The sequence below is a fragment of the Bombus terrestris genome, chromosome 10 (genome assembly GCF_910591885.1).
Source record: "Bombus terrestris chromosome 10, iyBomTerr1.2, whole genome shotgun sequence".
NCBI classification, from domain to species: domain Eukaryota; kingdom Metazoa; phylum Arthropoda; class Insecta; order Hymenoptera; family Apidae; genus Bombus; species Bombus terrestris.
The window spans coordinates 1,950,615-1,965,787 of NC_063278.1; the positions used below are offsets into that span (position 1 = coordinate 1,950,615).

The 15,173-nt window shown below is 37.2% G+C and overlaps 1 protein-coding gene across 8 annotated transcripts in view; it reads left to right on the top strand.

The window, feature by feature from the left end:
• LOC100651167 (probable Na(+)/H(+) antiporter nhx-9) overlaps positions 1–15,173 on the top strand; it is a 43,148-nt gene that overhangs the window by 16,369 nt on the left and 11,606 nt on the right. For 7 of the 8 annotated variants that reach the window (XM_048409297.1, XM_048409295.1, XM_048409292.1 and 4 more), the window contains 10 exons: positions 731–933; positions 8,324–8,413; positions 9,863–9,933; positions 10,852–11,067; positions 12,106–12,241; positions 13,102–13,263; positions 13,378–13,447; positions 13,538–13,642; positions 13,927–14,028; positions 14,574–14,735. In XM_048409297.1, the coding sequence (XP_048265254.1) occupies positions 731–933; positions 8,324–8,413; positions 9,863–9,933; positions 10,852–11,067; positions 12,106–12,241; positions 13,102–13,263; positions 13,378–13,447; positions 13,538–13,642; positions 13,927–14,028; positions 14,574–14,735 (1,317 nt within the window). The remainder of the gene's footprint in view (positions 1–730; positions 934–8,323; positions 8,414–9,862; positions 9,934–10,851; positions 11,068–12,105; positions 12,242–13,101; positions 13,264–13,377; positions 13,448–13,537; positions 13,643–13,926; positions 14,029–14,573; positions 14,736–15,173) is intronic. The other variant, XM_048409294.1, reaches the window with a different exon arrangement.

Sequence of the window (15,173 nt, forward strand, 5' to 3'; positions counted from 1 at the left end):
TCCCCTCTTGACTCTTTTTTTTTTTTTTTTTTTTTTATTTTGCGAAATAAAACATGCGATTAACCACAGCCTTTTATTCCCAGGTAAAGTATGTAAGCTACTAGTCTTTCTTTCAAAAACAATTGCAATTAAATACAGATATTCGTTGTCGAAATAAGAAATGGGAACTAACATCTATTTTGAATAAAAATATATTCGATCGCAATGTATAGGTCGGCTAAAAAAGTGTGAGCTACTAATTGTTGTAAATAGAAATTTTCTTTTCTTTTTCCCATTGCTATTAATCACAGGCCTTGGTTGCCGGCTGGAAAATGGAAATTTGTATTTATCGTGAATATATTTTCCATTTACAGAAAGGGGTTGCGATTGCTCGTAGTTGCGACGTTACATACAAATTGGAAATTAATGATTTCTTTGAACCGAAATATTTTTGATTGTCAAAAAAATTGCAATTAACTGCGTTTCTTCGTTGATGCACGAGATGAACAATATGAACGCAAAATTCTTTACACACCAAAGATAATTATCGTAAATAGAAATTTTCTTTTTCCTACGATTGAACATGGCTATCCGGTGTCACGTCAAAAGTACAAGTTAATAATTATTGGAAACAGACATAGAACTCGCGACGTATAAATAGACACGTGATTAGCTTTTGAGTCAGATCTGTAGAGGATTATCAGCGACGAAATGGGCAAACGCATTGAGTCAGACTGAAATCGAATTTCAGGCGTGATCTTACTGACAGCCTTGGCTAATCAATTTCGACTGCACAAGCTGAACAAGGTGGAGAAGTTCGTGATGTCTTACGGTGGCTTACGAGGTGCTGTAGCGTTTGCTCTGGTCCTGCTGATCGACCCAAAGCACGTGTCCTTGCAGCCAATGTTCGTCACCACTACAATAGCAGTCATCTACTTCACGGTGTTCATACAGGTAAGACAACGATAACACGATCAATCGAGTAACCTCGCAGTACGATAACGAATAGACCGAGGGAAATCAAATATTACGGTTTACGTCTCAGGAAACAATTCGTATCTCGACTGCCATAATATTAGAAACTATCGTTAATCTGGCCTGTTGGAAAAATAAAAGGGAATAATTAATATTTACGGATTATAAACTACTTTAGAATGAAATATAGATTATACGAATAACTTAACATGGATTCATAGAAGGACTTTTATCGGCTGAATCGAGAAGATCGATTAATCATTTTTTTTTTTAGTAAAAATAAATCACAGTGGAATTATTAAAATTTATATCGATACTTTTTTCTAATTTTCGATAAAGGAAACGTAATGAATTTAAAATTCTCTTTTATCATTTCAGCTAGCCGTTTTTAATTAAAACGTGTATTTAGTAAAAATTCGTCCCACGTCTATAGCTCGAAACAGAGTTACCATTCGATACAAATAATATAGAAATATCTCGAATTAAATACTCGATATCTGCTCGTGTCAGATCACGAACAAAATTTCTTTAATAGAAAGAACAATCAATCCAACATTCATGTAGAAGATAAATCGCGATCGTTATCGTATTTGCTTTTATTATTGCGGATATTAACGTTATTAATAATAACTAACAATACGACCAAGTATTACTGGTAATACTGATATTTCCGTACTTCGGGTTTCCCTCTAACCATTAATGATTACAATATTAAAATCTCGCAACCGCTTTGTAATATTAAATATCATAAATCTCTTAATTCGGAGGTAGTCTTTATAATTAACTATACTAGACGTCACGAAATGACGCTGTTAACGTCACTCGAACCCCTTAGATATTATTAGAGTTGGGAAATTAAATAGAAAGGATGGAAGCAAGCGAGCCTTCGAGTTCGAGTCTGAGCGTTTTCTTGCGTTTCGAGTGGTGGAATAACTCGGCGAACTTTTCATGGATATTTGCCTTAAAAGAAGACATTTAAGCAAATAGTTGAGATTTGTGCATTACGTTCTTTTCATCTCCGTTGCGAGCATTGTTACGTACAGTTTTCATCGAGTACTATAGCCTCGGTTATGCTTGCTTTTACGTTTGCCATTATAACTTCATGCTGCCTCTCCTTTTTGCGTCTTTCGTTTGGATTGTCCCAATACATCCCAGAATTGTTTCGTAGACAACAGTTGTTTAAACCAATGAGGTTCAACGTTACTTTCCCGCGTGGTCTCGTTCCATTTCCGTAAAACTTTAAATTAAACTTTATCGTAATCTAACGCACGGTACGCTCGAATGTGTTTTCGTTATGTTACGCGTTTTAATACGAAGTTATTCCGTAGAGTTATTTCACTCGGTAGGATATTTGAGTCGCGTTAAATTTGACTAAAAAATAGTTTACCTCGTAAAATTTCAGCTACGAAGAATTTATAAGCGATTTATATTTGAAAACAGACTTAATAGTTAATGACATAATGAACGGTGAAATATATCCCGTACGTTGACAGCTCGACAGCCATAATTTTCTACGAGATATAATTTCTGCTTGTCGGAAGAAGAGAAATCTGCTTAACTAATTTTAATATTCTCAGTTGTAATTATCAGAATCCAGTAGCCCGTGTATATTACTTTACTATTTTATTAATTCTTATACAATAGGCTCCTCGCCTCGAGGACTCGAGTTTTGTCCTTCTTTCGTTAATATATTAAAAGCTAGTAGTATTTCATAATATCGCGAGCTTTGTTATTCTGTGCAAAGTTCAAGATCGATTTTTAAGATGTTGTAGCTTGGGTAACGCAAATAACCCACCCTACCTATGCCATACGAACAGATAACAACAAAGAAAGGTTGCTCGATTCAGGACAGAACGACGCGATAGTAGGAACACCCCCTACCTCTAAATCAACATTTCACCCCGAGAGCCCGTTGTTCGTGAGAAGTAAACTTTGAGAAATGTTGATTCAGACTCGAGAACCATTCATTGGCTCGGCTGGGCCGAAGCCATTCTTACAAATTTTCTCGATTCCCTCTGATTCTAATATACCGGGTACATCGATAGGTGGACCAAAGTTTCTCGGAAATGAATGATTTTTCGAAACTCTGCAAGGTTCCGGCATTAATAATTATCGGAGCACGCAGGTTAAAAGGTTCCAAGGAAGAAGAAACTTAAATGGCTTTTACCTCTAAGTATTTAAGATGACAGCTTTTAAGGTCTCTTCTCGTTTGCGAAATTAAAAAGCGGTTTAGATAAAAAAAAAAAAAAAAAAAAAAAAAGAAAATGTTGAGGAAATAAAGTTACGTAAGACGAAATGCTATTTCTTCGTCTTTAAGCATTAATCATACTAATTTTTAATATTAGTACTATCCGAAACATTCGTAGATATTCAACGCATGTATAAATTATTCCAAGACATTTATTAAAAATAACAGAAGATTACACCAAGGAAAGAACACAATTTCCTTCATTTCACTAAACCAAGATATATGGAAAGAATTTAAGGAAATATACAAACGTAGCTGAAACATTTATATTCGATTTGATCGTTGCTCGTGGAAACTACCTAATAACGTTCCATAAAAGGCTAGCAGCGATGCGACGTATGGGAATTCATATGCCGGAACCGGTTATCACAGTTTGTACTACTAAGCATCGTGGATACGCGTTAACCGGGAAATACGCGAACATTCACTACTTGTCTCGGTCATTTTGTCATTACAGACAACTACTATCGAACTGTCGAGTTTTGCTCGACTCGCGCCACTTTACAACGATCACCTCACACCGTCTAGCGAACGCAAACATACTGCCTTATAATATTTCCGATCGTAATATCGGTATATGCGTAAACATACCACGTGGAGGAAATTCCTATTTTTGTTTTTCTTTTATACCGTATGTGTGCATGCGTGTATACATAGGATGCGTCGAAAATCATGGTACGAGCCAAAGGGAGGAGATTGGTCGAATCTTGGAAATTTGTCAAAATTAAAATTATGGTGTCTTCCTGTACTTCTTACCTTATAAACTTTCTTCTGTCTGTACGAAGCTTTAAACGAAACAATTACATTCTGTATCTTTTTATTTACCTTGGCACATAGTATAACATATGTCTTTCAGAAATATCACATCATAAACTTAATGACAAAATTTTAGACGTAACTGATCATTATAATATTAATATTAATATAATATAACTGAGCGTTATAATATTTCCGATCGTATTATCGGCATATGCGTGAACATACCACGTGGAGGAAATTCCTTTCTTTTCTTTTACACTGCATGTGTGCACGCGTGTATACATAGGATGCGTCGAAAATCATGATACGAGCCAAAGGGAGGAGACTACTCGAATCTTGCAAATTTGTCAAAATTAAAATTATGGTGTCTTCCTGTACTTCTTACCTTATAAACTTTCTTCTGTCTGTACGAAGCTTTAAACGAAACAATTACATTCTGTATCTTTTTATTTACCTTGGCACATAGTATAACATATGTCTTTCAGAAATATCACATCATAAACTTAATGACAAAATTTTAGACGTAACTGATCATTATAATATTAATATTAATATAATATAACTGAGCGTTATAATATTTCCGATCGTATTATCGGCATATGCGTGAACATACCACGTGGAGGAAATTCCTTTCTTTTCCTCTACACTGCATGTGTGCACGCGTGTACACATAGGATGCATCGAAAACCATGGTACGAGCCAAAGGGAGGAGATTGGTCGAATCTTGGAAATTTGTCAAAATTAAAATTATGGTGTCTTCCTGTACTTCTTATCTTATAAACTTTCTTCCGTCCGTGTACCTGACGAATCTTCGATCTTCTCGAGGACGAAGCTTTAAACGAAACAATTACATTCTATATATCTTTATATTTATCTTGCCATACAGTATAACATATGTTTTTCAGAAATATCGCCTCGTAAACCTAATGACAAGATTTTAGACGTAACCGATCATTAGACAAATGCTTTCTACGCCTACTGTAAGCGAGACGTTCTTTTGTCCGCCATTCTACGCGCAAGAAATTCGACGATGTCTTCTTCAACGTTGCCTTAGAAATTTTACAATGTCTCTTTACAATTTCTCTTGTAAGTTATCGCGCTATGCAAAAGGACCGTGCCGGATATCGCGGAGCGTGCCGTCGATATCGAATTTCCGATCGACTGCACGACAAAGTCGATGGTGTTTCTAGACTTAATGGAGACCCAGAGCGGTAGTTCCGCGGAGGTCGCAAACAGGACGCGCCTTCAGGATGAAAGGAGCATGTTTTTCTATCCAGTGGTTTTTTGCTCGAGGCGCTTTAACCGTTGCAGTTTAATTACATTGCTATTCTATTTGGCCACGCTTCTTTTAAACTCGATTTAATTCATCAGCGAAGAAATTCGACGAAATTAAAGCGAATAACTACGTAGGAAGTGTTAATAAATTGCATTGGATTTTTCCACCCAGTCTCGTGATATTTTTGTCCCAAGACACGCGCAAAGATACGATCTCTATATTACAATTATTCGTATCAAGTTATCTCTTCGTTTAAATTAATTTACTCAAATGAAAATATTTTCCAAAATTTTGTCTATCTTTTAATACGTACCGTGTTTCTTTCCATTGAAGGAATTTACGTAAAAATCAGAATAAATAACGTATTTAACAAAGAAGTAGTATTTATGGCAGATAAATATGGACACCTCGATTGATTGTCAGCTCTTTCCCATCGACCAATATGGTCAATATTCCTTTCCTCCTCAATTGTTCCATTTAATGTCCAATATCTGATAAATAGAAACATTTATCCAAATACATCGTCTACTTTATTCACAGAAGCTTTTAATAAATAGCCGTCCCCTAATCTTGAAAACTCTACGTACGAACTTTTCCAACAACTTTCTATAGAATGAAATTAACGATGGAATATCGAATGAAATTAATTTCCCTGAATTACAAGTCTTTCGTTAATCTTCAATATCTTCCCTCTAATAATCTTTCTGCACCTTTCACCTTTTAAACTTTTTAAACCTTCTTTCCTGTGATCCACTGGAGTAAAGAGCCACCTGTCAATTCGTACCGACCTATAATGCGTTCGAATATAATACGCGCAATCACTATGCTTTAGTAGTGCAGATTTATAATAGAGCCAGGCAATCGATGAGTATCGACATAAAGAAAGGTCATCGTCGATTGCGTATTTATAACACAGCTAACAAAAAGGCACGCTGCACACGTGCAAAAAGCCTGTCGCGTCCTCTAAATTCTATATACAAGGTGTATGAAAAATTGTGATACAAGGCTGGTTGCTCGTATAGAATTAAGCGAAAGATCTAGAGAAATATTTTGTCATACGAAGCTTCGTTTCCGAGAAAATCGAATTTGCAAGTTTTTCGAATACGCGTGAACTTGATTTGACTCCCAAAATTCTAAGGACAATTCGTATGAACAATCGACAGAGGAGTATTCCATAAACAATAGCGGATAAAAGAAAGTTCGCTCATTAAAAATAGTAAATTTGCTACAAGAAAGTATTAGCATGGTGATTGATTACGATTAGAAAGTTTATTAACATTTGTAAAAGGTACGTATGTTATTTCAAGAATATTTGTTCGATAATTCGTGTCGCTATACGTCTCTGCATGCACTTTAACGCGACGTAGGATATGGAAGAAAAAGAGATGCACTCAAATATGTGCGAAAAGTCTTCAGGGACTTTGAAAGCTTCTGAAAGAAACGACCCTTGGGTAATAATAATCTTTGCAGCGTGTTTTCCTTTGATATCTTGATTGTATCATCGTAACATAATGATAATATTTAGGTGATTATTTTTACACAGAACGCCTGAAATATATTATATTTATTCATTGCTTTCGTTAAACGTTATTCCATTTTGTAATTCAGTGACGTTTACACGTTAAACTTTCTTTCGTTCGCCACTGTAAATCAATGGAAACTAATGTCAACTCTTGACTGTAGATGCATAAATGCTACCATGCTCGATGTATAAATATTGATAATATGCAAATGTCGGAATCTAAATATTAAATAGACGGATTGAACGATTAATTTAAAATCAGACTTGCAACCATTCGTTTCCTTGCTAATTATGTGAATAGATTCGTAGATATAAAAGCTTGTTATGATTATAATAAATCATAATTCCTAATTTTACCTTCCTTTAAATATAAATAACATATCGTGAGAGGATAGCTATAATACGTTGGAAATATTAAAAAAATATCGCGAGGGTTATTTCGACTCCACCCTGCCAGTTAAACGACGACCCTTTAACCCTTTGCACTCGGAATTTTATTTCAATTTCGTTGCCAGCAGCTCCCAACGCTTTAAGTGTCTTATTTGAAATTTACTTTAACTAAAAAATACGACAATTTAAATAAATAAAGGAAGAAAGAAATTCACTTAAATACCAGTTTTATTCGCACTATTGTTGTATTTTCTAATTTTTAAGCGTATGATATATCTCGAAACAATTTCCAGGACGCAATCCTGCTTTTCTTTCGCACGTTTCACAAAAAAGGTGGGACCGAAAGAACGTCGAGTGGAACTCGACAAAGGAGCTGCTGAGACAAAAACTGATGTCGAGTCACACTCGACATAGCAGTGCAAAGGGTTAATCAGCCATCGGTGTAATATCTGGCGGTGTATTGGAATTCTCTGGAAACGTGTCTAAAGTAATACACATAATTGTGCGATAAAATATTTGGCAATTTAAATTTGTAATTGCGATTAAGACAAGATATCACAAAAATAGGTACAATTGGGCGCAATGCAAAAATCACCGTTCTTCTTCTATTTCTACATTTGAATCTTCGATTTAACATTCCTGTTCCCTTTCTACGTTAAATTAAATTAAATTTCCTCGTTTAGAGCCCCACATTTAAATCTAATATTCTTCTGCAATATCCCTAAATTTAAATCTTCTTTCTGATGTTCTTTTTCTGTTTCTACGTGTAGATCGTCTACCTAATACTCGTATACACTCACAATCAGTTACAAAAGTATGCAGTCGCCTAAATATTTTATATTCGGCGCTTAAAATATCATTTTTCAATCTACTCTGTCTATCTTCCAGCTATAGAACTCCATCACACTAGAATAACGTAATGAATATTTGCGAAGAACGGATTTTACCTTCAAATTTTCTCTTTATCATTTTATAATTCTACATAAAATATACCAATCGCTTGACCTTCGACTTGATATCTCGCTGACAAACAGTATCAGTCTAAATCCTAGCTCGATCTAATCTAATCCGCATTTGCCAACCGACAATTTAATATCACCCTTTGTCCATCGAACACATTCGTTTACAATGATTCTATTAAAAAGAGATCTACTATCAGAAACTCTATTTCCAGGGAATCACGATCAAGCCGCTCGTGAAAATCCTGAACGTGAAACGGGCAGAAAAGAAGAAACCTACCATGAACGAGAGGATCCACGAACGAGTAAGTTGTTCATTGTCTTCTGCTATTTGTATTTGCCTGGAAAAAAAGAAACGTCTGAGACCGGCGATCAGCCATAACGAGCGAAGTGCCGCGCTTTGCGATCGATCGTTTAATAAAAAAGTAGCGAGAGAGTACGTTGCGTCGGGGAAAAAGAGTGGCGAACGAAGAGCGGAGAACAGCGGCGCGTTGTATAAATTATAGAGGACGCGTGGTTATACGCCCTTATCGTTCGTGCAAATATTAAAAAAGAGCAGCGAGCCACGATACACGGGAAAATCAATAATCGTTCGTTGGCCGATGTGTACGAGAAGAGCGCACTGATTTTCACCGGTAGCCATATTTTCGTAAACGAACGCTGCTGCAGGAAAAGAGCAGTTTCCTAAGCTTCGCTACTATGCGCGTTAATGCGAAGTATTTTGAAATTTCATTGAAGCTGTAATGATCATACGTATTGGCAAAATTTGAAGCTAGTCCGATAGTATAGAAGATTTTTCGTTTATCTCGTCCGCTACCGCTGTGGAAACAATCCTAGTGACTATATAGGTGACTATAAATAACATTCCTATTAAAAACAAAAATTCAGTTAGATATCTGGGCGTGATAATGGACAGAAGAAACGACACGTCGTAGATAAATCCAAACAACTTGAATCAAAATTTAAAAAATTCTACTGGCTCATTGGCAAACGTTTCAACTTAAGCGCGCAGAGTAAAATGATGCTATATAGGGCCGTATTAAAACCTGTTTGGACCTATGGGATCCAACTATGGGGAACAGCGAGTAATTCCAACATAGAAACTCTTCAACGATTCCAATCGAAAACTCTAAGATCCTTGGTATGTTACCAACGAAACAATACTTAAGATACCTACAGTTAAAGAAGAAATATCCAAATTCGGTAACAGATATAGCATTAGAGTTAACAACCACCAAAACCCATTAGTCACTCAATTACTTGACACGACGGATCAGATTCGTAGGCTAAAAAGACATCGTCCTCTAGATTTGAACATTAGATTCAGCTAGAATCAAACGTACGACAATCACTTATTACACACGATAATTTACGTATAATTCTCAATGAGAATTGATTGTAAAATTCTTGCAAATAAAAGAAAAAGTCTTGCTCGTTATAATATCTTCGTTACTTTTGCAGATACAGGAAGATGTAGGAGGAAGAAGTTCGTGCTAATTGTGTTGTAACTAAATAAACACATTTTCAGAATCGTTTAAAATTTTGCCGATATAACGACGATAGTTGGATGTTGTTGCAGTGTTGATGAACTTTCAGAATGTTTCGTATAACACGCGTAACACGTTCATAGAAAATGTGGACAAATGTGGGAATGTTTTCGTAAACCGGTGTTTAAATATCTTGCTGGATAAGGGAAATAACGAGCGCGTGATAAATCCGGCGGAGTAAAGGAAAATCGCATCTCCGTTTTACAGATAATGGACCACGTGATGGCTGGGGTCGAGGACATTTTGGGCAAGCACGGCAATTACCATGTTCGAGACAAGTATGCATAATTTCTGAATATATTACGTTGTATAACGAATATCGTAGCAGGCTGAAGAATAACATGAAATTACGCTTTTTATTGCCGTAATTCAAAGTAAGCACCGCCTGAATTGATTTCAATTTCAAAGTAAAATCTAGCGTTCTTTCTCTGTGTTTTGAAATGATTTAACAAAATCTACGCTCGTAAAGTCGAACATCTTTGCAAACTGTTTTAAAAATATCGTTAAGTCGTTGAATAAAACGATAGACCGTGGCCTTTTACAAACATACAAGTTACGAATGAAAATAACCGTGGAATATTTTTTCATCATAAAATAACCGTGATATAAGATGTTGTTGAAAAATGGCATTCATCGCGCAACAAACTAGCGTTTAACGTTTGTTAACATCGAACATAACATTTTCTCTGGCGTTTGCGTTCATTCGGCCACTGATTCTTCCCGTACGTTGAAAAACACGAGCAAAGTTTATTGACTTTTCTCTCCCCTAGTAGGATGACTCACGAGTCGTTGAAGATGGTGATGCGGGATGCAGATGATCCTGATCACCAGACTACATTCACCGTCGTAAATTATTTACTACGGTTTCACGATGAACAAGAATTTTCCTAATCTTTTTAGCAAACGCGAAAAGAATTTCTTAAGCTTCCAAAATATTTAGAATAATTCGAAAATGATGTTCCAATAATCGAGATTCCATAATTACCGTGACATATTCATTTTAAATTCCAAGTAGAAGAGAAACGACGCTATCTTGAGAAATATCATAAAAATCAAACTCCAACGTATCTATATTAACGACGTACTTTTAAAACGATCTTTTAAATCTATTGATTCTTTGATCGCGTCATCTGATACTTCATCTTTAAATACTCGTTCCTCGTTTCATTATCTCGTTTCTTTCTTTTGTTTCACAGATTCAAGCGGTTCGATAATAAATTCGTTCGTCCGTACCTAGTGAGGGATCACTGTGGCGCGGAACCGAAAATATTGGAAACGTACTCGAAGCTCGCGATGAAAGACGCTTTGGATTACATTAGAAGGAACGCGTCCACCATTGGCAATATCAGCGGAACTGAAAGCATGTCCGCGATATTCCGCAACTATAGCAACACAGGACAGTTCAATGGAAGGTAGGGCTCCGTTCTTTTCTTCCCTCGACTCTTCGTTTCTCTTTCCATCCTTTCCAATCGTTCGCACGCTGAGTTATCTTCGTTCGTACCTGACCTGTTTACTTCCACAATAAGGAGCACGATGAATGCTTCTTTGATCGCAACAGATGTGTACGCCATCCCTTTGTCGTCCTGGTGAGAATGTATTAATTATCGAGAAAAGTTTTCCCGGTGAAACGGAAGAAATCGTTGAGAACGAAATTTCTTTGAGCTCGATCCACCTCGCAGTCCGATGCTTTGTTTCCGTTAATCCGGTGTTACAAAAAATTGACAATGGAGTTAAAATATTCTGACTACAATCCTTTTTACCTTTAACATTTTTCTATGAATTAGGACACGCGAAAATTTCATTCGATGATTTTCTTACTCGTCAACCTGGAAACAAATCGAACAAGTTATTCCATTACCGTAAAAATCCTATTCGTCGTATTAACGGCAAAGTATCGAATATAGAGATGTACATTTTGCTTGATCATAAAAATATCGCTTACCTATTAAATTGTGATCAATCAGTCGTACAACCTTCGTACCTTTACGATGTAGTACCTTTGGGTGTCTTGTGAAACAATGACGAAAGTTTCTTCTCTTCCTTGCATTACGTACGTTTTCTTATACCCTTCGTTTTAACCTCTTTGATAGAAGCTTTATACACTTTCATACTTTTATCGTCGACGACGCTGTTAACGAAAAAGAAAGAGGAGAAGCAATTTCTATTATTGTAAAAGTTCCGTCACATCGGTGAGATCGAAAGGACACGACACGACGTAACTTTCCATCCGATGCAATGTCCCGTTATATGCTGCAGCGTTAGAAAACGCCGTAGGGTGTCGATGACTCCCTGCATGACTCAGCCCGTATACACCCTGGCCAAGGAGCATAACCGAAGAAGATAAGTCTGCATTGTATCTCGATTGAACGGTGGACCCTCCTCGAAACACAGTATCGATCTTGAAGTGGCAGCCCGTCATAAAAATGTAGTCTCGTTCTTTCTCCTTCCAGTCCGAGTTGCAGCCAGCTTGAAGCGGGCTGGAATATTGATCTCCAAGAACTGGAGTACAACCCTTCCAAGAAGGACTTGACGGACGCCAGGATCCACCACCTATTGGCCGAAGAACTTTGCAAGCCATACAAGAGGGTAAGAAACTCGCTTTTTGCTGAGTATTCGGATTTTTATGTGCGTGTATATATATATACATATATATACATATCGTGTATGCATGTCCCTGAAAACCTTGCTGACGAGGACTGATCTTTTTTTTCGAAGGATAATCGTATCGCTGCTTGGAACTCGTGCTGTCGATTCTATCCTTTAGTTATATTACGTAATGGTATTACGCGAGACTTAGGAGACGAGTGGTACGAGCGGTGAGATCTGCGATTTGAGAAAATTGCAGCTTTGAAAGTTTCACACTCCAGAAGACTTAGTGTTCGTCAATTGCGAAAGTTTTCGAGAAAGGCGCGCATAAGACAAAATGAATAGAATAAATTGTATTGGAAATTTCTATTGTTATCTTCCAACGTTAGCCACGTCAGAATTTAGATAGTCTGAATTTAAAGTCGTTCTTCTCGCGCTTAGAAATAAAAATTTCATAGTTGTTCATAGTTTTCGTGAAACGGAGTATTAATATTTGAGATCAACTTATTAAAATTCCATATATTAATTTATATTTTGTACTCTCTCTCTCTCTCTCTCTCTCTTGATGAAATGAAAATCGACATCGACAGCTAAAATTCCACCGATAACGCTTAATTTCATTTGCAATGCGTGAAACTCGTTTGAGTTGCTCGCACGCGTGGCGATCGAAAGAAGAACAACGAATACTCTAAGAGACTTTCGAACCGCCTTCGACGATTGAATCTGCGTGTGCTTGTTTGCCGCGACGATTAGACGAATTGTGTCGCATGTATGTATTCGTGGATGTATATGTATATGTTAGAAAAATCCTGCACAAACGAAAAGAACGAAGGCGAATGAGCAAAAACGTTTCTCTACAGCATGGAACGAAACTGTTGCAGCATCGGCGTCTAAGCTACAGCCGACACGCGGTGAACGATCGCGATCTCTCGACCCAAGTCAATTACAAAATGCACATGAACATACGTCGGATGATGGGAGAGCACAAGCATCGTCACAAGCGCAGTAAAAAATTGCTCAAAGTAAGAATGTTCTCGCGTTGACGCGCGTTCTTCGAGTTTATACGAGTTTCCATTATATGATGTACTGTACGATTTGCGATTAAAATGTCGTTCCTTCTCTCGACTGAACCGTAGGACGGTAAGCAGAATCACGTGAGTTTTCCGGAGTTCCAGCAAAATGGCTCGACGAAGTTGTTCACACAAGGTAAAATTGGCGAAAGAGATATCGACGCCTTTTTTCGCAGTCGAAAAAAAAAGGATCTCGTTTGAATACGTGAATTTTCATTGAACGTAGATTACATCAACGGCGTCCTGTACGAATTGGAGAACGGAGACACCTCAAAGCCTTCGAGCAAAGAGGACTGGGACTCGGCGATTACTTTCACAGCTCGTACTTCCGGTAAGAACAGCCTTTCTCTTCTTCTTTTTTTCTATCTTTTTCGTTCATTTCAGCGAAGCTTTTGGCTACGTCGCGTCGTCGATTGAAAACGGCGCGCAAAGTTCTCGAATTATCCTCTCATCCTCGCGCCGATTCTTTTGACAAATTAGTTCCGCGGAAGATAATTCAACGAGACTTCTTGCCGAAGCGTGTCTTTCGAATATAAAACAGGAGAAGAAAAGGCGTAGCGGCTAATTCCTGTCCCGATTCATAGTTATAATTTTCCCGTCGCTCGATTTCCGTAGACTCGTTGAACGTGAATGTGGACAACCACCACGGCGCCACCACCACTACCTCAATGGACACCATAAATACCGACGATCCCGACATGAAATTAGGACGCGACGGTGAGTTCTTCCTCGTTGTTGATAGTATCGCCGAAGATCGTTCGTCTTTCAATGGAAATACCATTCCTTGTGCAAGTGTCGAGTACTTTGCACGATTTAACCGTCTTTGAAATTCCTTTCGACGGCGTAAGAAAAATTGTCGGATACTCTGATAGCGAAAAAGATTAAAATGGTTCGGCTGCCAAAATTTCTGCCAAATCTCGTAAAGTTTCTTTAAACTACGAAACATTTCGTTCGTATTTTGAAATATCTCTTGCGAATTCGCGAATCTTTTAGTATCAGAGGAAATTCTAATTTCGTAGAATATCAACCTTTGAAACGTGAAATATCTCTTTCGAGGTTTCGTCGTCTCTTTAAAAATCCTTCTTTAAAGGATTTTGGAATTTTTGCTAAATCCCTTGATAATAAAAAGGGTAACCATTTCTCTCTTAAAATCTTCGTTATACCTGACAGAATTGTTCGAAAGTCTCAAGTTTCTCCCAAGTCTCAAGATTTGTGTTAGTAATATCGAAGTAGTAATAATAGTATCATTTGTCGAATTGTAGAAACCTACAGAGTAACGACACCAACAGCCACGGAGACCATGTTGCCATGGAAGCGAGAAGACGATTACGATTCCGGGCACCCGATTAAACAGAATGAATTCCCCGCTTGGTGTTCAAACAAGGAGTACCTGGCTTACAGTTCCCCGTCAGCGACATTCTTAGGTACGATCGATTAAATAATCCACTCGATACCACGAATACATCATTTCGCCACGGGTATTGGATACAAATTTCTGATAATACTCGGTCGTAGTTTTGTTACATCGTGCACTCTGTTTTTCACTAAATCAACAAAGTGTTAAAGAAAGGTGATTCGTAGAACGAACGAAATAAAAGATGTTTAAAAATTGCTTAAAAATTTACTCCTATCGGATTATCAAACGTTTATTAAATGTATCGACTATTTAGAGAATCAAATAGAGTTACTCGTGACGAAAGAATTATCGAATCATCCTTTTTTAACAATCTTTAAAAATAATACCCAAATTATACTCTCCGACACCTACTAGAAACCTTAACATACTTTTCTATGGGGCTCGGGTAACCCCTCTCAAGTTATTCGTGATATATTTTGAAACTTTTACGAGTTGTTTCAGGTAT